The sequence below is a fragment of the Colias croceus genome, chromosome 4, assembly GCF_905220415.1.
Source record: "Colias croceus chromosome 4, ilColCroc2.1".
In the NCBI taxonomy this organism is placed as follows: Eukaryota; Metazoa; Arthropoda; class Insecta; order Lepidoptera; family Pieridae; genus Colias; species Colias croceus.
Genome location: NC_059540.1, coordinates 2,787,942 through 2,811,841, shown reverse-complemented (window position 1 = coordinate 2,811,841; position 23,900 = coordinate 2,787,942). Strand labels below are relative to the sequence as shown.

Sequence of the window (23,900 nt, the reverse complement as noted above, 5' to 3'; positions counted from 1 at the left end):
AAATGCACGGTTACTTTATACATGAATATTATAGTATCGTATTTATTTCATTTCCTTGACTTTTAAGATCATATATATTATATGCTATCTTAGATAAAAATGATTCCAATCTAAAAATATGCACAGAATACCGGCTTGCGCTGTATTATATTTAATTAATTATTATATTATATGTACATAAAAAAAGCATACAAGTTGGGATATTGATGTATATAGATACTCATATATAATAATATATGCTAGCGTTTATACATTAATATACTAGATATGTACCTAACGGATAATACGAATCATTTCCTGAAGATTTAAGACACTGTCACTTAAAACCTCGCCTTTTAACCGCACTATATCAAATTACGAAACGCAAAGACAATCTTTTAATTTAATTAGTATATTATAGTATTATATTTATATGTTTTAAATTCATTGTATATTTATATGTATATTATAAAAATGTGTTTGTCTGTCTGTTTGATATATAGTACGATGAAACGGCTTCGAATCTTAGGCACAATTATTATAATAACGTTGTATATTTAGCTTCAATTTATTTATATTTATATTTACGGCCTTACTAATAAAATGTTACCAATTCGCTTTGCAATGGTAGTTATTGCAATAACCTGTCTTGTTTTAATGGTTGACGTTTCATGTGAGCAAGAGCAGGACACAGCTATGGTAGAAAATGGTAGAAATTTATCCATTGTTTAACTTTTTATTAGTAAGCCCATTATTGTAACTGACAGATATTTCATTTTATAATTTTGGTTTCCCTTCAAAACGTATAACGTATCAAAATTATCGTTTTGACAGTCACACTGTAGACTGCAAATGTGTGTGTTAACGCTTTATGGTTGGCACATTTGTGACTAGCGTTAAAAAAAATTCGCGTTTTTCTGATGAAATTACATCCGTAAACAGCACAATATCTAACCATTTTCTACGAAAGACGATAATCACAAATCCAAAATAATAAAATTACTTTAAGTCAATTTGATTAATGTTGTCAATCTTCGTTGCGTATCGTCCTTGCAGAAAAATACGGACCATTTTTAGGCTGATCGTGCGGGGTGAGGTAAGTGTTTAATTTTGGCGGAGAGTGTCCGTTCTGTAGCTACTATTATGTATTCTGTGCTTATGTGTGATTTAAGTATATAATAACCCATGCTTTTCAAATTTCATTAAAAAAAATTAAGAATCTCATGCGGTCTTTTTTCTACCCAAATATATTGTATGTATTTATATTGTATTTTTTATTTACCCTCCCAGTATATAATAAAGTATTAATGTAATATGTTTATTTTATACGTTTTAAACATAAGCATTCTGCAACCAGAGTATTGTTTAATTATACACAGTTCATATAACAGTGTAAACATTTATTTATGTTTTTAAATGTCCTACATATTTTCCAAAATAAATTAAATTATTTATTGTATCAAAAGAAACTTCTAAATGTTTTGTGGCTGAAAATAAATAAAACTATATTGTTAAGTGCGTTGAGACAATAGTCGGAAATAAGTAGTATGGTGAAGTCCCATGTCCCTTAGTGGGGTAAGGGGCAGATGCATTATACATCTGTTTCACTGATCGATTTTCTTTAGGGACAAGTAGGACCTTCTGTGTCCTGCCAGACTGAGACATTTTTTTTCTCGTTTTTTTTCTCGGAATCGAATAGGACCCCTCGGTTCTACGCTCACGAGTTAACCACTGTACTCGGAAGCGGTCAATTCGGAAATGAGGGTAGGTAGAAAAAAATTATGAAGTTCTCTTAGGATTCAAGAATCATGGAAATGCATAATATACTACTACGTCAAACTGATTACGACAGCTGAATAATTAAATTTTATACTATTACGTCTTGCATTGGGACAAAAAACATTTCTATAATGCATGATTATATAAATGTTTTTTGTCCCAATGCAAGACGTAATAGTATAAAATTTAATTATTCAGCTGTTGCATAGCTTCTATCGCGGGCCTTGAGCGCGGGGACAGAATCGAGAAATTCCGTAACGAAAAAACCTCACGCTCCCCACTCCGACGGGCGGAGGTGTGGCTTGAAGGCAAGCTATGCAATAGCTTTACCGCGGCAGTCCCCGAGTGAAAAAAGACGTGTGTCAACACGTCTTTTTTTAATATAACTAAACAGTATTCCGTTGCAGAATCGAGTAATAATTATAAATTTAACAACCAGAGTACACTATAATATATTACTTCTAACGAATTTTCGACTTCAGATATTCGCAATAATTTAACATCGAGATTAAAAATAGAAGAATATTTCTAGAGATAATAATTTTAGTTATACCAAAGATTGAAATATAAGAGTATCTTTAATATTAATAATTTTGTAACTTTACACAAAATCATCGAAGCATGCATGTTATGATGTCGAATATACTTTACTATATAGCTTCTTTTTCAACTTTTTTAAATTTTTAAGCTTATAATAATCGTTTATTACAGTTAAACCAAAGCTCTTAACAACACTACGGACCCGTTTCACAATCATCAAGTAAGTTAAATAGTATTGCTATCTCTTTCATTTCTTTTTAGTTACATGAGATAGCATTATATTTGTTTAGAAATACTTGAACATTGAAAAACGGGCAAATCATATTCGAATCAAATTCGCTTTGAAATAGAACGTTCGAACGTTATATAATAATTCAAAATCGAGTTCGATTTTCAAAATTTCGAATTTGTAAGCGCACAAAGCGAACCGGTCAAACAGCGTGCATCACGATCACTGACACTCGTTACACTAAACTGAGCTTTATTCTATACACATTAGAGTTCAGTTTACAATGTATGGTGGCATATTATATTGGCTATATTTCAGCCGTTGCACGGATCACTCTGCTATTTCAAAAAATTGAACCTTATTCTATACGCATTAGAGTTTAGTTTACATTCTCTGTGGCATGTTTTTCGACCATTGTTTTTTCTACGTCACCACAGTCAGTTGATACACTAAACTGAGCTTAATTCTAAACGCATTAGAGTTCAGTTTACAATATCAGTGGGCTGTAGTTCGACGGCTATATTCAGCCGACGCACAGACTATCAGCTGTGAACATAACTGACCTAATTCTATACGCATTAGAGTTCACTTTACAATGTATGCGGAGTATATTTCGACGGTCGCGCTCAATCGATACACAAAACGGACCTTATTCTATACACATTAGAGTTCATTTCACAATGTTTGTGGATGTGTTTCGACTATCACTCTCAATCGATACACAGAACCGACCTTATTCCATACGCACTAAAGTTCATTTTACAATATCTGCGGCATACATTTCAACAATTGTTTTTATCATCACACTGCCAGTTGATACACAAAACTGACCTTATTCTATACGCACTAGAGTCCACTTTACAATGTCTGTGGGGTATATTTCGACGGCTGTTTTTTCAGCCGTCGCACGGATCACTGTCAGTTGTTCTTGTCGAAGTTGTGGAACGCCCAGTTGAAGGAGGTCGTCCATGAGTTCTTTTGCGCTTCAACAAACTTCATTCGGAAATGCTCGATAGCTTTTTCTTCGGAGAGATCCATTACCTGTGTGATTTGTTGAATATTAAGAAAATATGAAGAATGTGTTTGTGTTTATACTTTGATTTGATTAGAATACCATCTTCTGTACTAATATTATAAAGTGGTAATGATTGTGAGGCTGTGCAGGACAATCAATAGATTTACAGCTTGATTTATAAAATTGTTTACCATTAGAAACATACATCTTTATCGAGTAACATGCGTTCATGCAAAGTCAATACGGACAAGTCCTGTGCACAAGTGATTTGTAATTTATAAGAATTACTAGATTTTCGCCCGCGGCTTCGCCCGCTTTTTCAAAGGAAAACCCGCATAGTTCTCGTGGGATTTACGGATTAAAAACTATCTAATATAGGTGTTAATCCAAGTTACCCTCTATGTGTGTGCTAAATTTCAATGTAATCGGTTCAGTAGAATTTGCATGAAAGAGTAACACACACACAACCTCACAAACTTTCGCATTTATACTATTAGTAGGATAGGATAAGATCTTTTATAAAATATTCTATATTCTTACACTGAATAACACTAATCAAGTATCATTTCAAAATAATAGCCATATTTTCAGATTTTTTATCTATTTAAAAAATAATAATATAAAAAAGATAACTCACCAAAGTCTCTCGTAAGTATTGCAAGTCCTTCTCTGAACTTAACTCCGGCAGTCCAGTTGAGATCATCATAGAAAACAACGACAGTATCAGGTGACCGTGCTTTCTGAGTATTTTGAAGGCCTGCAACAATGGAAAAATATTAATTTCATAGTAATTTCAATTTCGGCTCTTTTTTGTTTGACAGTTGAATAAATACACAGTGCTTTATTTTATAAGACATTTTTCTAAAAATAGTTTCTATGTTTTAGTGGAAATTCGTCACACAAAAAAGAACATAATAAAAAAACGGTCCCAAAAAATAATATATCAAAAATATTTACAACATCTGCATGAAATTTAACCAAAATTTTTGCTATTTTGACAAAAACTGTGTCCCATAAAAGAGCACATTATAGCCATTACATAGATAGCATCTACCATACTCACAGTCTCACAGAGCTCTTTGAATATCTTGAAATCCAATTGTTCCCCCACCCCTCCCCTTTGTCCCTTATTGATCACGTGTATGAAGTCGTGCGTTAGTACAAACGGCACACGTTCCCGCTTAAAGCCGTACTTCTGCTTGAAGTGGCCGAGGAAATGGCCGAAGTCTATGTGGAACAGCTGTAAGAAGGGGTGATTAGTATTTTGATAGATTATAATGAAATTATACAATTTCTCAAAAAATATATTTTAGGATCTATGACAAGATTTAAAAAAGAATTCATTTATTGGGCTAAATTAGTATTTTATGTAGATTATGATAATATACTATTAGCTGAGTAATTTCAAATTTCTAAAAAAATATATTTTAGGATCTGTGACAACATTTAAAAATAATTTCATTTATTTTTTCTTTAAATTCTTTACTGATCAGGATTGGCCTTAAAAATTCAAATTAAATATTTGTTGCGTTCACTAGTCTTTGTATTTGTCAATAAGTAAACAAACATTACAACAAAATATGTCTATGTGATATATCAGTAATCAGTATGCGAATTAAGTCAAGTTAAAGAAAGTGTACAATTAAGTAGTGAAACAATAACACAAAGTGAATTAAAAACATTCCAATATGGTACATATTCCAAATTATTATTAAAATAAATAAATATTACTATCAATCTTACTATTTATATACAGAAAATAACCATATTTTACATCAATTAAATGCACAAACACTCACCTGACCAGTCTTCTTAACCATAATGTTATCTGGATGTCGATCCGCAATACCGAGCACGTAAGTCGCCACGCAGTATCCCGCACAGCTCATCGTGAACTCTTCTACCGCTTTGTTTAGAGCGCTTTCACTTTGGTTCTGCTTGCGAAGCCATTCTGTTGAAGATTTGTAGGTGTGATTAAAATTAATTTGCAGTATTTTTAGATTTGTGTTTAAAAGAACCAATTTTTACATAAACAGCCTATGGATAGAAAAGTGAAATGATTTAAATACTTTTTGAAGTGAAACTTTTTTAATCACATTGAGAGTAAAAGTCGCATCATGGCGACGGTTTTTGTATCTTTGAATCTCGCCAAAGAAGTTTCACTTCTGACAAATGGGCTCGGCACACACATTCTTTTTTTTTATATGTTTTGTTAAACGATGAATAATAAATATGTAATGAAAGGAGTACTACTGAAGCTAACACTTTTAATTAGTAAACTAAAATTGCTAAACACTACATAATATTTTTTTTAATTCCTCATGATTTTTTGGCCGTTAACTCAAACTTCTCTAAAGATAATAAAAAAAAATCCAGTCTGTTGAGATACGATAGAGGAACTTCTACATCCACAACCTCCTTTTAAACTGTTTCCCCATTTTTCTACCCTCCATAAAATACCACCGTATCTCAATACATCATTACATCTAAACTAATACACAAAAAACAAGGAGCCACTACAAACTCACGGAACAGATTCGCCTTAGAAATCGTGGATGCGGCATTGAACAGCGCGCTTTGTTTCTGTATATTCGCTACTGTCTCAGCCTCGTCGACCACTTCGATCATGCCCACCGCGTACTCCATTGATATGCAGTTGTACGGGTTCAATCTGTGGAAATAAGATAATTATTGAGATAATCATTTTATATCTGAAGAAAAAAATATCAAATTATTGAGCTGATAAGGAATATAAAGAGTGTGTTGGTTGTAAAATTATGTTAATGGTAGCTGTTGACTTTCAATAAAAAGACACAATCACGCTCAAAAAATTGCCCGAAGCAAAACTCTGCCCAGGCGTGTATTGGACAAAGTTTTCTAATTGAGTGGTATCATAGACTTTGAACTTTATTGCCACAAAATAAGGTGCTTATTACAATGTATGTTTTATAAATCAGACATTATAATAGACCTTTTAATAAGAGATTGTGAGTAAACGCGTATAGTTTGTCGATGATGGAAAGTTTACCTGTACAATTGGAACATATCTAAAACAAGACATTACACAGTGATGTTCCGTGACTACTTTTGCTATTTGTTTTGTTTTATAGTATACATATAATAAATACAACATTTATATTTTTAAATTTAAATAAAATAATCACCTAAAATCATAACCCGCGTTCTTCCATATCCTATCCATGATCCTGAGCATCTGTAACGTGAACATGTCCTGTCGGAGATCATCACCGATCTTCAATATGATCCTTATGTCTGTACCGGTAGGGTCCAAATTCTCAAACTCGAGTAAAAGTGGCCGCATTTTACTGTCTTTTACCGTGCATCGATCTGGTCTGTAATAAAATTAGGTTATAAATTATCAAACTACATAATATGCAGTACCTTTTTAATTGAAAAAAAAAATATTATGTAATTCCATTTCATTTTATAAAAAAGCTAGCTTATTTTCTTTTACTGTTTAAATTTTAACATGCGTCATGCTAGATAGGCAACCATCTGATATCATCTTACAACTCAAAAATTAGGACAGTTCATTATTTTTATTTCGTTTTTAAATAAAGGTGTTAAATCCACATACCATAATATAAAATAGGAAAAAAAAAATACTCACTTAATCCGCTTACAAACAAGACTAGGAGTTAACGGAGACACAAAATCACAGAGCGTCTCCATACAATGCGGTTCTTGTAAATGCTGGTTGAGCGCAGCTCGAGCTTTCGATATCTCCTTCTTTTTGCGGATGCATTGACTCGCCCCTGTATGAGAATATGAAATTATTTTAATATTGAGAATCCATTAAATGTGTGTTTTGTTGTGTATAAAAAAAAAAAAAATAAATTGTAAGTAAACCATTCACTCATTATAAATAAGTACAACTGTATGCAAGAAGATAAAAACACACATTCTGTTATTCTTTTATTACGTTTGTATTTCATGTTAATATTTTCACAATGCGATAAATAATTTTGAAATATGTGACCCTTTGAATAACTTTTTATTTATTTATTTTTAAACCACGAACACACTATTTTACGTTTCCTAAACATTCCACAAATGGACAACCTCCTTTCAACCCAATAAAAAAAAAATTAAAAAAAATACCAACACTTGAGTTTATCCAAGCACGTGATCTGCCGCATGAGCGTGTTGATGTGGTCCTGGCAGCCGCGGCAGTACGCCTCCAGTACTAGACCGAACCGCACGCACACGGACGGCACGTGCATCTCTGAACTGTGGAAAAAAATTAAAAACATTATAGTAGGAGGACATGGTATTTACACCATAAAAAAATAAAATAAAGGATTTTATGGTACACAGAAAAATAAAAACAAGAAATTTTTGCATATAGAGTAGCATCAAACATAACTAATATTCTTGGAAGGTCAAATATAAAAATCAGCGATAAATTCAATTGGGAAAATAATAAATACTGTAAAATTAGAAGTTAAATTATAATTTTAATTGCAAACTTGTCTTCCCAATAGACGACACTTTTCAAGCCATTCACGCTTTAGTAACGATATTTTTGTAGCTTTTTCGTAATTAAACCTATTTCGCGTAAAGGAAACAGTAACACTGGAAACAACTTTATTAAATAACAATAACAAATAAAATAAAATATAACAGATAAATAAAATTACTCACCGTAAATGCCAAAAAAGGTAGTGTCCAATGGTCATGTTTTTAAAAGCCCGCTCGAGGAGAAACCGCGCGAGATCACACGTCAGGTACGATTCGTGTTTTAACGCTTGCACTAATTGTAATAAATATAATAATAAGTCTTCGTCACTGTAACAAACATGTTTTGTTTAGTATTAGTTCTCAGCAATTTAATTAATCCTACTTACTAGATCTGAATATATACTTTGGAGGTTATAAAAGTTTACCAAATATGTATGCAAATACAGTCAGACAATAAATTATGAAAATAATGACGAAAAGCCTCTTCATGAAAACTTTAGTATTGCAATTTTTGACCAATTTTTAAGCTATTGTATAGCTTCTATCGCGGGCCTTGAGCGCGGGGACCGAATCCAGAAATTGTGTAACGAAAAACCTCACGCTCCCCACTCCGACAGGCACGGAGGTGTGGCTTGAAGGCATGCTATGCAATAGCTTTACCGCGACAGCCCCCGAGTGCCACACGTATTTTTATTTTTTTAAATAATTTTGTATCCGTTTAGACAGAATGTACACTGTACACTGTCAATAACAAAAAAATTGAAAAGTTAGTTTTCTGCAATAAATGCAATCGACAATTAAGAGAGTTTATATATAACATACTATGAATGATAATATTATTATATTTTTCTAGTCCTACTGACTACATAGTACCACTTATTTACCAAATAAATGGCCACTTTACCTAATCTTAGCCAAACACTCGACCGCGAAGCTCCTCACCGCCGCGTCCGCGTACGCATAGTCGAGCAGCTCTAACGCAGACTCCACCCTTAACATTGGCCAATTGGACAACATCTTGGCCACTCGGGCCACTTCTGCTCTTTCCGTCCATTCGACACATGAGAGGAGCTTGGGTAATAATTCTGGTGCTTGTGTTTGAAAGTATTCTCTGTAAGTAGGAAAATAAAGTTAAGGTAAGGGAAATGAAAGAAAATTATTAATGCTAAAATGAATAAAGTTATTACTAAAGTGCGAAAAAGGTTGCTTTTTGGTATACAAAAATATTCCCAATTTTTTTAATAAAAAAAAATACTTTAGAAACTCAATTTAATTTTTTTTAAATATGTGTTATATGAATATACTACATACCTGGCAGCCCATATATCTTTCTTGTCTTGTTCATGCATTTCATACATAGGATCCTTTTCCGCTGTCGTTCTCAGTTTCTCAAAATCATCTGTTAGTCGCGCCATTTCTAACGAACCATTTTCTAATTGATCAGCGTACGATCTTATTGCCTCTTGTTTCGGAAATAGGATTGGATGTTGACAGTCGTAACTAGAAATAAATAGGATATTGAGAACATATCACAATAGTTTTGATTATTGAGGTACATCTTTACTTCACATTTGTTAAATCACACAGTATCAGAATTTCAGCAAGAGTGCATGAAAGCTCCCTACGGGCTTATTAAGATTAAGATATTTAATGGGTATTAAGCTGCTCTGAATGTCATATATATTAAAGCACTTATGCATAGTCTAGTCTATGTACTCTGTAGTCTATACCCAGTAATGCACAGACTTACTGCGATATGCTCTACTCTGTACATATTACATCTACTCTATGCGCAGCTAGTCTATACTTTGTATCGCGGAAGAATTCAGAAAGTCAGTCAGAAGTGAAACTTCTATGGCAAGATTCAAAAATAACAAAAACGTCGCCTTACTCCATGACGTGACGGTATTGTCATGACGCGACCTTGAAAATTTAAAGTTTCACTTCAAAAGTCTACGCTTTGTACGTAGCTGGTCTACCAAGTCAATGCAAGATTTCCACCCTATTTTAAAGTCTACCTACGCTTTGTGACTATTTGGTCTACTCACTTGGAGAACCTGACTTGCAGCGCGGCACACGAGTCCGTGTTGGGGTTGGACAGCACGGTGCCCAGCGGGTGCAGCAGCACGTCGTCGCCCTGCGTCTCGTCCGCCACGTGCGTCCACATGAACAGGGTCACCGCATCCGTGCGGAGTTGCTCCTTGTAGTCGAACACCATTGTGTTCACCCACGCTAGGCGGTTTATCGCATCCTGGAACGAGAATATATGATTAGAATTATACATTAGTTAACTCTGCCAAGCTTTGCTGTGGCATGAATGAGTAATAAGGAATAATCACTACATAGTATAAAATAAAGTCGCTTTCTCTGTCCCTTTGTTTGCTTAAATCTTTAAAACTACGCAACAGATTTTGATACGGTTTTTTTTTAAGATAGAGTGATTAAATAAGAAGGTTTTAGTATATAATTTATTAGGTTTTAGACAAAGCCGACGAACCCGCAGGCGGTATGCTAGTAAATAAATAAAACTGAATTAGGATTAGTTTATGCGCTGGTCAATAATTGATATTCATTACTGCAGTCCTTTCATAATATTATGTTAAGCTCACACAAAACAACGAAAATATTTCATTTAATCTACATCGCAACAAAATGAAATATAATAAAAAAATTGATTAATTCAACAATATTTTAATACCGTCAAAATAATTTCATCGCTAATAAACACTATTAACATTTTAAAAACACTTACCTTATTGTCCTTTCCTCTCCGTTTATTCTTAGCCTTGGATATTTCATAGATAACAAAACAGAGCCTAGCCATGCGGGGCACATTGCACACTTTGATCGGAAACTGTAACTCTTCATCCCATTGAGCCTCCCCCTCTTTTGATACCACGGCTACTTTTGTTTTTTGCGGCTCGCATAGAGATTTACCACCGTGATATATACCAGCTTGGCAGACAACCTAGAAGTATCAAATACAATTTTTTTTTTTTTTTTTTTCGGTATTTCAATCATAAATATATTATATATATATATATATTATATTTCAGTTATATTTTAATTCAAGAAGATTACTTTAATTTAATTAAATACGCGATTCTATTCTCATTTCAGTTTGAGCAAAATGAATCATGTTTACATTAAATAATTTACTTATTACATAAGCGCTTAAAAGCAGAAAAGAAAATTAAGAACAAATGCTATTTGTACCTCAACAAGTCGTCCTGGATCAACGTTAAGCCCGCCAACAGTCTGTACCATACAAGAATAATTCCTATCAATTTTCCATGACGATTCGTGGTTTTTCTTCTTACGTATTGTATTTGACTGTTCAGATGTTAATCGTCTTCGCTCAGGTAAAGCATAGTATTGCATATCACAGCCTAAAAAATAAATGTCTTACTTAAGAAAATATTACGAAGTGTAAATATAAAAATATGCTATATTATAACAATTGCCAAATCAGACTTTAAATACTGAAAGTTGTGGCACTTTTTGATTCTTGTTTATTATTTAATTCTCACATACACTAAATATTTTACGTATTTCCTAGCCATTTTATTAAGAAGAATTACTATAATAACGAAACGAAAAGTACAAATTCATTTAGCATCCACCATTTTGGCAACATCGTCTAAAAACAAACATTAAATATATTACATAACAACGATACATACACGTTATTTTATCCATACTGACGGTCATGACCTGCGGCACTCCATCCTTAGCTAGCATCTCTTGTATATACAGGAACTGTATGAGCGGATAGTCCCCAAGCAAGTACTCCTCGCGCCCGCACACTTTGAGCACGTAATTGCGCGGTTGTTCCCCCCGCATGTTGAGCGAATTCGCTTTTTTACGGAATATAGTGTCTACGTGCTGTTGGGGCGTTAGGTTCACTGACACATTTGAGGTGAATGAGATCTGGAAAGAATTAAGTGGAGTTAGTTAAGTTCATTATTAAAAACGAAAGTTGTAGGGGTATGTTCAAAGCAGGTTGAATAAAAAATCTTTAGGTCCGTTTGGATAAAATTTTGATTTGTTAGATTTATTTATAGCGACAGTTAAATCTCTTTTTATTAACAATATTTCATACATATAATGAGATAATATTTTGTTAATAAAACTGTTTATATGAAAGACAAATCATTCGTACGAAAAAAATATTTGCAGAGTATTTATCTCTTCACTATAATTAATATCAGGTTACAATAAATAACACCTATTTGCAACACAATCAACAAAAATAGAACCTTGTCAAGTTTGAACAAACTCAAAGTCAGTCTCGACATTGTCACTACAACAGTAACGATGTTAAAATCTCATTTCAATTTACAAAGAGATGACAATGAAGAAGAAATTGAAATAGTTCCAGAGGAACAAACATATCATGAACACGTTGGTGAGGAAGCTGTTCCTGATGAAGAGCCAATAATACGAGCGCCGGAGCGTGTGCTCAGTCGATCTGAGATAAGCATTCGATTGAGTGTGCTAGGAAAGACTGCGGCTGGCGATGGGTAAGTGTATTTTAAACTCCGTGTTTTTTTTTAATAATTACAAGGTGTAACTCCTTAACACATAATGTTAAATAGAACCCTATTAAAGCTAGTTTAATCGAACGATATGCGATAAATAAAGAACTAGCATTTCTGATAGATGAGAAGATACGTTACGTAGGTATTGAGAAACTCCGAAAATATAATACGAATGCACTGCATGACGAGCATTCGGTTAATAATACATAACTAAAAATCATTTTAATTTATTCAATTCAAAAATGGCTTTTCATTTCAGGTACACATATTTAAAGGCAACTTGCACAAACATGAATTTAACAGAGATTTCAGCTTTAAAATCATTCCATCATCTACAATACATTGATGTATCCAACAACAACTTGACTACAGAAAGCTTACAAGTTTTATCCGAACTACCCTTCTTATTATTAATTCACGCTGATAAAAACAATTTGAATTCTGCATATTTAAAAAGGATGAAGTATTTACAAGTTATAATATTTAATAACAACAGAATAACATCTGTGCGTGATGTATACCATCCAGAAATGAGTACTGTTGAAGTGGGGTATAATAAAATAATTAATATATATTTCGAAAACCGAATGCCTAATCTAAAATGCCTCGACTTCCGATATAATTCCATACATGATATCTCTGATATAGACTTTCCTAACTTGGACAGTCTCTATTTAGCTGGTAATAGAATCACCAGTTTAATTGGTATAGAAAATCTTCCAAACTTAAGGATTCTACATGTAAGAAATAATCCTATTAAGTTGCTAAATGGCTTTGACCCAGTTCATAAAAAACTGCAATATCTTAACTTGAGGAATACCAAAGTCACAACATTGAAACAAATCAAAAAGTTAAGGGTATGTTTCTCAAACAAGCTGATTTGCTTATAATAATTAAGAATTAGTTTCAAAATTTATCGAATAATAAAATAGATGTAGCATTCAGTATTTTCAATAATGTAGTCTTTTTATTAATTTTACTAACTGTGCACCGCGGTTTTACCTGCATTGTTGTTTGTTACTCGCTCCTATTGGTCTTAGCATTATTATATATAGCCTATAGCCTTCCTCGATAATTAATGCATTATTTAACACCGAAAGAATTTTTCAAATCGGACCAGTTGTTCTTGAGTATAGCGCATTCAAACAATCAAACTCTTCAGCTTTATAATGTTCTATGTTATTATTTGACATAAAATTTTTTCATAAAATATCATTGTTTTTTTTATCATTAGGTTCTGCCTGCACTAGAAACATTAATTATAAAGGGGTGTCCATACATGGGAGGCACGGGTGAAGAAGATGCCGAAGTGGCTGACGAAGAAGAGAGCCCTGAACAGAGAGTGGAAGTGCTGGCTTCTTTGCCGAGACTTAAACGACTGAATAAAGGAGTCATAACTCCTGAAGAAAGGTTAACAATGTTTATAGATTAATAATTAGTGATGCAACGAATACGAATACGAATATTCGTATTCGCCAAATAGTAGACATTTACCGAATATTCGTATTCGGCGAATATAAGAATATTTAAAAACGAATATTTTTGTACGCAACTCCACTACAGATTTAAAAATCGCGCGTAAAAATATGACGTGTGTAGAGGGCAGAGGCCCTTAACCGCAACGACCGACTGCTGATCCTTTTTTCTTTTTTCAAATTCAAATTCAAATTATATTTATTTGCAAGAATGTAAAAAACCACCGCCTAAAACCAGAAAATCTACGAATTTTGTTTTTTTAATAAAAATTTGACTATTGTAAATTTTAATTATTAGAAGAGTAAACATTCATTATAAGTCTTTTATTACCAAGGCGAAATATTCGTATTCGTATTCGTATTCGCCGAATAGTAGGTTTGATATTCGTATTCGTATTCGTATTCGTAAAAGTAGTATTCGTTGCATCACTATTAATAATCACTATATAGTATAAGACAAAGTCGCTTTCTCTGTCCATACGTCCCTATGTATGCTTAAAACTAACTATGCAATGGATTAATGCAGTTTTTTGTTAATAAATAGAGAGATTCAAGAGGAAGGTTTTAGTATATAATTTATTAGGTTTTAGACAAAGCGGGCAAAAAGCTAGTAAAACATAATTTTCACTACTTATTATTGGTTTTTATGTAGCATACAATTGTAGTGTGTGTTATTATTCTCAGTAATCAAATATCGTAAATTCAGCGGTTTGTGGCGCGGCGAATGGCGACACTCCTGCGAGAGCCAGTCGCCTGCCACTCGCCTATCTAAGTTAACGTGTAATAAAGTATAAGTTTATAAATGTAATAAAGTAGTTCAGCGAATACAGTATTTTATTGGAAGACCCCAGCCTTTGTACACTAAACTGGTGACCCCGACGAAGAACTCTCGAAGAAAGTTTGTAGTGAAGGGAATCGGCGTAATTAGTGACATTGGCTGTGGGGTAAGTTTTGTTCGAGATCAAATTCCACGCGGCACGGCGACAGGAAGTTAGCGTGACGCAATCGAAGAGCGCGCGTGGCACGTGGCGACTACAGCGGCAGGCGGCTCACAAGCTCATCGGCTAGTAACTCATCGGCTTAATAATGAATAAAGCAGCAGCTTCAGACACGCAGATCAAGGAAGAGGCGTCAGGCGCGGCGTTGGCATCGATAAGCGTGTCCACCAAGCTACCAGAATTTTGGACAGACTTGCCAAGGTTATGGTTCGCACAGTTCGAGTCTGTGATGGCCCCACAGAAGCAGGGGGAAGAGACCAAATTCAACCTGGTCATATCGAAACTCGGAAAAGAGGCCATTCAGCAGGTCAGCGACCTCGTGATGTCACCACCCGCCCAGGACAGGTATACGGCGCTTAAGGAGAGGCTGCTGCAGGTTTTTGAAGAGAGTGCCGAAAGACAAATGCAGAAGTTGGTGTCGGAGCTGGAATTGGGTTCGCAAAGACCCTCCCAGTTTTTAAGGCGCATGAAGGATCTGGGTCGCAGCGCACAAATTGCGGACAACACACTCAAGAGCCTGTGGTTGTCGAAAATGCCGTCATCAGTTCGAGCAGTCATGGCGGTTTGTGAAGATCAGTCTCTGGACAAGCTGGCGGCCATGGCAGACAAGATTACCGAATACACCAACGTCGGGGATGTGGCAGCCGTGTCATGCAAGAAGGAAACAGATGAGCAGCCGGACGAGAAGATGAGCAGATTGGAGCTGGAGGTTGCAGCGCTCCGCGCCGAACTGAGGGGTCGCGGGCGCTCTAGGAGCAACGACAGACGGACCAACTTCAGGAGAAGATCGACATCGCGGCCGAGAAGAGCACCTGGAGACCCGGACTGGCTGTGCCGTTTTCACTTTCGGTACAGATCGAGAGCTAACCGCTGCGAGCAACCCTGTGCGTGGCGAGCCAAGCAGTCGGGAAACTAGACGGAGTACATGCGGGCGCGGTGGACGGATGTACTCAAGGTCAGGTAACCAAAAGCCATCGTTTATTAATTAGAGATAATTTAACGAAATATAGTTTTTTGATCGATACAGGCGCTAACATTTCCGTCATTCCAAAGTGGTGTGTTAGAAAGCCTATCGAAAAAGTCGATCTAAAGTTGTATGCTGCAAATGACAGCGAAATTAAATGTTATGGAATATGTAATTTAGAGTTATCGTTGGGCCTAAGACGGTCATTTAAATGGCCTTTTGTCGTATGTGATGTAAAACAGCCGATAATAGGTGCTGATTTTTTGAAGAATTTTAAATTAAATGTAGATTTGTATAATAATAAGTTAATCGATTCAGTTACCAGTTTAAATGTCGGTGGAATTAAAAGTACACATTTTTTCGGCACTATTAAAAGTATAAATAGCAACCATCCTTACGCGGATTTACTGGAACAATTTCAGGACATCACGCGCCCGCCAGCCTTCAAGGATGTCCCAGAGCATTCCGTGTATCATCACATCGAGACTACTGGACCACCTGTGCACGCGCGTGCCAGGAGGTTACCGGCCGACAGGTACGATAGGGTTAAAAAGGAATTCCAATTGATGCAAGAGCTAGGCATATGTAGACCTTCAAATAGTGAGTGGGCCAGTCCTTTACATATTGTACCTAAAAAGGATGGTGGTATCCGACCCTGCGGGGACTACAGGATGTTAAACGCAATTACAAAGCCAGATCGGTATCCGATACCTAGGGTACAAGATTTTACGTATGGTTTACATAATAAGAATTTTTTTTCAAAGTTAGATATTTGTAGAGCGTATCATTTTATAGGTATTAATCCAGACGACATTAAAAAAACAGCCATTATTACGCCGTTTGGGCTTTTCGAATTTCCAAGAATGACGTTTGGCCTGCGTAACGCGGCACAAACATTTCAAAGATTTATCAATAATACAGTTTTATCAGGCATAGAACAATTGAATTATGGCAGCGACTGTACAGGGGGCAAAGGTCAGTCAGTCGTGTTCGGTTACATAGATGACGTCATCATAGGATCGGATAACCCCGATATACATAGAGAACATTTACGATTAATATTTGAGAGGTTGAGTAAATATAAAATGTCTATTAATTTAAGTAAATGCGTTTTTGGACAGTCCTCTATAGAATTTTTAGGCTATTTAGTTTCAAAAAAGGGCATAAGGCCGATGCCGGAAAAAGTTAAAGCTATCGAGTCATATCCGAAACCGGAGACAGTAGAACAATTACGTAGATTTTTGGGCATGTTAAATTTCTACAGAAATCATATTCCTAACGCTGCTCGAGTTCAGGGAGTTTTAGATAGGTATTTACACGGGACTAAAAAACGAGATAAGACGCGTATAGATTGGACAGACGAGGCGAATAGTGCATTTGAAGTGTGTAAAGAAAATTTAAAAAATGCCGTTACTATTGCGCATCCAATATCTAGTGCCAAATTAGGGTTAATGACCGACGCGTCAGATTTTAGTATAGGGGCAGTGTTAAATCAGTGGGAAGGAAATTCTTGGAAACCTTTAGGATATTTTTCAAAAAGATTATCGGAACCGCAAAAGAAGTACTCCACATATGACAAGGAGCTTTTAGCGATTTATTCAGGAATAGTTTACTTTAGGGATTTAATCGAAGGCAGAAATTTAACAGTTTACACGGACCATAAACCTCTCACTTTTGCTTTAAGTAAATTAAGTTCTAATAAAGAGTTACCTAGGCGAGCGCGTCAATTGTTGTATATTAGCGAATTTACAAGCGACATACAACACATCCAAGGCACTGAAAATCAAGTGGCCGACGCTTTATCGAGAATCGAGAGTATCGTATGTCCTAGTTCGAGTGAATACGTGGAGGTTGCGAGAGCACAGGCGACAGACGCTGAGCTCGCAGATTTGATGAAAACAAATGATAAATTGCAATGGAAACAGTTAGCGCTCGATAAGAATGACGATATTAAAATATATTGTGAAACGTCAGCTCAGAATATTAGGCCGTATATACCAGCACAGTTCAGGAAAAGTATGTTTAATAAATTTCATGACGTTTCCCATCCCGGAGTTAGAGCATCGCGTGCGTTAGTTAGTAAAAAAGTTTTTTGGCCAGGCATGAATAAGGACGTGGGGACTTGGACCAGGACGTGCGTTAGGTGTCAGAGAAGTAAAGTTATTAGGCACACTGTTTCAAAACTTAGCGATTTTAACAATAGCGAGCGTTTTGAACATTTGCACGTGGATCTGATAGGACCTTTACCGGAAACCGAGCACGGTTTCCGTTATTGTGTCACTATGATCGATAGGTTAACGCGGTGGCCTGAGATTTGCCCTGTGAAGGACATGACTGCGGAGTCGGTAGCTAGAGCAGTTTATGAAGGATGGATTTGTCGTTTCGGTTGTCCTAAAGTTATTACCACCGATCAAGGTAGACAGTTTGAAAGCGAATTGTTTACAGATTTAATGAAATTATTAGGTATTCAAAAAACGAGAACTACCCCGTACCACCCGCAGTGTAATGGTAAGATAGAAAGGTGGCATAGGTCCTTGAAGTCGGCTCTGGTGGCTAGATTGAACAATAATCTAGCATGGTTAGTAGAACTACCTACGGTCATGTTAGGATTGAGAGCAGCTTGTCAAGCAGACACTGATAATATCAGCGCGGCGGAATTTGCTCTGGGTCATTGTTTAAGGTTGCCGGGAGAATTTTGTTCGGATAAAAGTACGAAAATTGATAATCCACATTCGTTTATAAGTAAGTTAAGAGACACTTTGAATAAAATTAGGCCCATAAAAAGGGTATGTAAAAATAGTAATAGTACGTTTGTGCATGCTGATCTAAATTCCTGTTCACATGTTTTTCTAAGAGTGGACGCGGTACGGAGACCGCTGACGCCTCCGTACAGCGGACCATATAAAGTTTTAGAAAGAAATAGTAAAGTTTTTAAAATATTAATTGATAATAGAGAATGTAATGTGTCGATTGATAGACTTAAGCCTGCGTATATTTTAGAAGAAAATGAAGTTAGACATGACAGTAGATTAGATCAGCATAGTGAGGCTAGTGTGTGCACGCCTTTAAAGAAATCACGTAGTGGCAGAATAATTAAAAGACCTGTAAGATTTTAGGACTGTAATTAGGTTATTGTTGCATTGGCATTTTTGTTAGAAGTAGGCACGCGAAGGTTGCGTAATGTCACCTCAGCACATATTAATGTTATAAGTAATTGTTAGGAATATTTGTATTCATTTTATTTCAAATCTCGGCTCAACCAGTTAATTATATATAATAATAATATATAAATTTGAGTGTCGGTTCATTTCACATAGTTTAAACTTTAAAGTTATCAGCATCAAACAATATTTAACAAAATGGGAAAAACATATTCGGTTGAAAAGAGAGATGAAGAAATTGTTATCGCTCAAAACGGAGCGAATCACGCCACAGCATCTAATACTGATTTTAAATTGGAAGTGTTGAGCATCACGGTGACGGTTATGGCAGTCATCCTTTTTGTGTTGTGCGCTATATTAATATACAAAGTTTGTGTTATACGTGCAAGGAAAATGTTAAGGAAGGAATTAAATTGTAGTCAAGGTACAGATTTAAGTGTTTTGTCACAGCATAGACTCCCCAATGTTAATGTTTGCTAATTTTTTTTTTTTTTTTGATATTTGTCAGTTATGTAAATCATTTTTTTTTTTTAGAAGGGGGTGTATGTAGTGTGTGTTATTATTCTCAGTAATCAAATATCGTAAATTCAGCGGTTTGTGGCGCGGCGAATGGCGACACTCCTGCGAGAGCCAGTCGCCTGCCACTCGCCTATCTAAGTTAACGTGTAATAAAGTATAAGTTTATAAATGTAATAAAGTAGTTCAGCGAATACAGTATTTTATTGGAAGACCCCAGCCTTTGTACACTAAACAATATTAAGTGCTTATTATTTAAATCAAAATTATGATCCTAGTGCATTCATTTATTCATAGTTATTAGATACAAAATAACAGTATATTCATTATTTTTATATTTTCTCTCAAAATGTAAATTTTTACTTTATTTCAGAACTGAAGCTAATGACCTGATCAAACAGTGGATAGAAGAAGGCGAGAATGATGAAGAAGAAATAGAAGATGAGCACAATGAACTGGAGTCAAATGATGAAAACTAACAAGCATTCTGTTTGTTAATTTAATTCAATATAAGCTTTTCTATTTATATTACTGTTTTATTTTGTCAGATTTGAGTATCAAAAACAATAATCAATAAATGAATTTATTTTTTATTTTCCATTAAAAATATTTTATCAGATTAACCTTGAGCAGTAAACAAATTGTAGGATGTAAATATACTTTTACCAGATTTGAAAACATGACGTTACCTAAAATTATATTTCTTTCTAGCAACATAGTTAATTAATATTAACATTGTTGATAATATAAAAGAGGTATAATCCTTTTTAAACAAACCATATGACAGGTAAAAATAATGTGATTGAATACAATTAACGCACTTTTGTGTGTACTATAATAAATTTAAAAAACACAACCGTAACTCACCTCTGTATTGGCAACCTTAGTAACAAGTATAAAACAATTATTATTTAAATGGCTATTAAGTGTAGCAGGTACGGAAGAACTGTCGGCCAGTCTCGGTGGGCAGTGGTATCTTAGTCTCTCTAATCTTGTACTTTGAGCTCTTTTGAGTAGACTCTCTTCAGCCAAACATCGCATTCTCATCCGAAAGTCATTTACTTCCGAACTTCTTAAACTATCAAATTCATTTAAACCTGAAATGAGATAGCAAATATTATTGCAGATATCACCATAATTCAATCACTGATTATAAGAATTTTAAAGTAGGTAAAATGCAAAATATAACACCAAGAATTACAATTAAAGTCCAATTCCTATTGAAGTAATGCTTATCTTAAAACATTGTTGTATTTATTATAAAAATATAAGCAATCGGAATCAAATTCAAATTATATTTATTTGCATGTATGTAGTTACAAATTATAGATGTTTTAATTACAATATTATGTTGCTATTACATTCTACCCATCGATTGGGTGTGTAAATATTAAAATAGAAAGCTAATCATGAATAAATTAAAAAATAACATCAGCCGAACATAAATGTAACCAAAATAAACATAATCCTCAGAACCAATAACTACAATATATACATAAATGTATATTCATACCTTTTCCAATTAAATGACTTATTTGTGTGTTCAACAAATGTTCTCCAGGCCTCTCAATAGACCGTTCTATTATCATAAGCACACCAAACACAGGCCTGATATCTCGCACTCTCTTGTTCTCATCGTTAACCTCTTCGGGAACTGACAGCGAGTTGATGAATTGGAACACATAGCCATTCATCTCATGCAGCATCCCAAAGAGGGGCATCTTCCCCGCCATGTCCCATAGCTCCTAAAATTAGTGTTCCGTTATTAAGTTCTTGTAGGGAAATTTAGGGTAGAATTTGAATAAGTTGAAAAAGTTTAATAGAAATAAACATTGTAGACTTTCTTAAACATGTATCTTTATTTTTATCTTTATTATGTTAAACATCCCTTTACATTTTGTAATACATTTTTAATAACTTATATCACTATATTTGATAGAATATAAATACTAATACAATAAATCTTTCAGCGCAAAACATAATTAATTTTTACAGTAGAAGTGCAAATCTTGAGATGTAAACAAAGCTCTTAAATCACGATCTAGCATGGGGATACAATGATGTAAACAATGTGATCCACTTTCTAAAAAATAAAAGTCACATATCTTTGTACACATTACACAATAGATTGACCCAGTTGTCTGGAACGAATGTATCAATATGTACCGAGTCGTGACTCATGGTCTCATCGGGTAACCACTAACCTCCTTGACATCTTGGAGAGTTGCATCCCAACTGACTGTTACAGGCAAGTAAATAGAATTCGGCATCAAGCATGTCAACTCTACGTAGTCGGACGGCGTGGACGTCCAATAATCCCACGTATATGGGCAACTCGGCGCAGGAACCATTGTTTGGTTTATTCTTTGCCTGATTACACAAATATCGACGGTGCTCGACACATTTTAACAACTTTCACTGAAAAACGTTCTCGGCGCCAGTCGCGCCTTACGGTTCCAACTGAAAATGTATACGGAATACATTAGTCACTGTTATTGAATTCGCGATGTTGAATCATAACATTTCCTGGTATTTTGATTAGTAGGGGACAAATCGCCATTCGAAAAGAAACTGTCAATGATATTACACAAACAATATTATTTTCGGAAAAAAAGTTAAAATAATTGTAGCACCATGTTTACCTTAACGTGAAACATGAACATCGTTTAATCAATTATTCAAATTTAATTAATAAAATCACCAATAATCACTTCGATGTTAAAGTAAATAAAGAAATAGAGATTTCGTGAGAGCGTTTTCACATTGTCCGGTCCGATATCGGATATCGGGCGCCGATAGCCGATATCCGATATCGGAGGCTAAGTAAAATGTATGATATAGGTACCTGTCTTTCACATTGTCCGGTCCGATATCGGATATCGGAGCCAACACCGATATTCCCGTGAACTATCGGACGATAATGTTCAGTGTTACCAACTCAATTTTCGAAAAGGTAGTATACCAACAGCAAAAAAGGACTAGTTTGTGTATTTTCAGTCATTTCTAGGCGCTAAATGTAAAAAAAAAATCCTTTCATTTACTTTAAACCTTTTTATTAAGAAAACATTCATTTAAGTATTTAAAGGCATTAAAAATACTATTTTTACGGGAGCTACTTTAATACCGTCCTATAATATACGGCAATTGGCTGAACTGAAGTAAACAAAAATATATTGCGTTCTTAAATTCAACCGTATCTTCGAAATATTAGTGTCTTTTATCTTTATTTACTCATTCTGCCTCGCTCCTCCTCCTACTTGGACTACTGTTGTGCTGTAAGCTGTTTATTGTATTGTTGTCATTGAGTCACAGATTTAGTGCTTTGTTTTAGCGCCGATATCAAACCTGTATAATAAATAGCACATCTAAATAATATTAAGTAATTAATAATATCAAATCTTTTTATATTTTACTTTTCCAGCTGTTTTTGAAGTCGGTTTCTTTTTTGTAGTTATTTTTACTGTATGTACAACTACGATCTATCAGTTGAATTTTTTTAAATCAAACCCTTTTTATTGAAAAGAAAATTTACAATACGGCAATTTTGTTTAGTTTTCTCTAAAATTTCAGAATTAGAATGCGGCGACCTTACATTTTGTCAAGAACGCGCAGCGACTTTTGAGCTTGTTTGGCTTGTTTACTATTTTGGTTGTCATGGCTCGTATGGCTATATTATTATTAGTCTGTGGTACTAGGTAGATAATTTACTGTTCTGTGGTAGATAACAGCACCTACATTTGTAAATGTAATTTGAATTTATATTTGCCAGTTTCGTCGCTTTAATACTGAGTTGAATTTTATTTTATTTTATTTGTATAAGAACATAACAGTCGTACATGATTTAATATAAAAAAGTTCTAAAATTCACTACGACCACACAACATGTTCTATTATTAAAAAAAGAAAAACAGCATATAAAAAAAACAAGCCTCACAATGAAATTGAATATTGAAACTAGATTCTGACTCTGCAGAGGGTACAAATCCAAACTCCGCAGTCAGCAGATTAAACCGGTTTGAAAAACATAGTTTATTTATTACTATTTATTTTATTTAAAATAAAGTTTATTTTATTTAAAATAAAGTTTATTTTTTGTAACATAAATGCATCCACTGTTTTTTTTTAATTCTCCATATATCTACTTTTCCAGTTTCTGGCAACACTCATGATATCGGGACGATATTATCGGATAATGTGAAAGGGCAAATTGTGTCCGATATC

General features: G+C 34.6%; 3 protein-coding genes across 4 annotated transcripts; 2 read left to right on the top strand and 1 right to left on the bottom strand.

The window, feature by feature from the left end:
• Positions 1 to 2,053: 2,053 nt before the first annotated feature.
• LOC123691038 (phosphatidylinositol 4,5-bisphosphate 3-kinase catalytic subunit delta isoform) lies at positions 2,054 to 22,426 on the bottom strand. The gene is made up of 19 exons (XM_045635218.1): positions 22,322 to 22,426; positions 21,884 to 22,139; positions 21,193 to 21,424; positions 20,547 to 20,776; positions 11,708 to 11,954; positions 11,241 to 11,413; positions 10,777 to 10,992; positions 10,073 to 10,275; positions 9,336 to 9,524; positions 8,929 to 9,135; positions 8,208 to 8,351; positions 7,669 to 7,793; positions 7,174 to 7,318; positions 6,707 to 6,895; positions 6,071 to 6,213; positions 5,342 to 5,493; positions 4,606 to 4,782; positions 4,180 to 4,299; positions 2,054 to 3,568 (listed from the first exon to the last, which is right to left on the bottom strand). The coding sequence occupies exons 2-19, from the start codon at positions 22,028 to 22,030 to the stop codon at positions 3,446 to 3,448; spliced, it is 3,162 nt and encodes a 1,053-aa protein (XP_045491174.1). The 5' UTR covers positions 22,031 to 22,139; positions 22,322 to 22,426; the 3' UTR covers positions 2,054 to 3,445.
• On the top strand, positions 12,342 to 20,158 carry LOC123691039 (leucine-rich repeat-containing protein 23-like). The gene is made up of 4 exons (XM_045635219.1): positions 12,342 to 12,547; positions 12,825 to 13,422; positions 13,800 to 13,975; positions 20,053 to 20,158. Exons 1-4 carry the CDS (start codon positions 12,342 to 12,344, stop codon positions 20,156 to 20,158), a joined length of 1,086 nt encoding a protein of 361 aa, XP_045491175.1.
• Positions 15,426 to 16,537, top strand: LOC123691040. Of its 2 annotated transcripts, none has more exons than XM_045635221.1 (2): positions 15,426 to 15,993; positions 16,425 to 16,537. In XM_045635221.1, the coding sequence occupies exon 1, from the start codon at positions 15,442 to 15,444 to the stop codon at positions 15,952 to 15,954; it is 513 nt and encodes a 170-aa protein (XP_045491177.1). In that variant the 5' UTR covers positions 15,426 to 15,441; the 3' UTR covers positions 15,955 to 15,993; positions 16,425 to 16,537. The 2 variants fall into 2 exon arrangements, with proteins under 2 accessions (XP_045491177.1, XP_045491176.1); XM_045635220.1 differs by having other exon boundaries at positions 15,426 to 15,998.
• Positions 22,427 to 23,900: the final 1,474 nt, after the last annotated feature.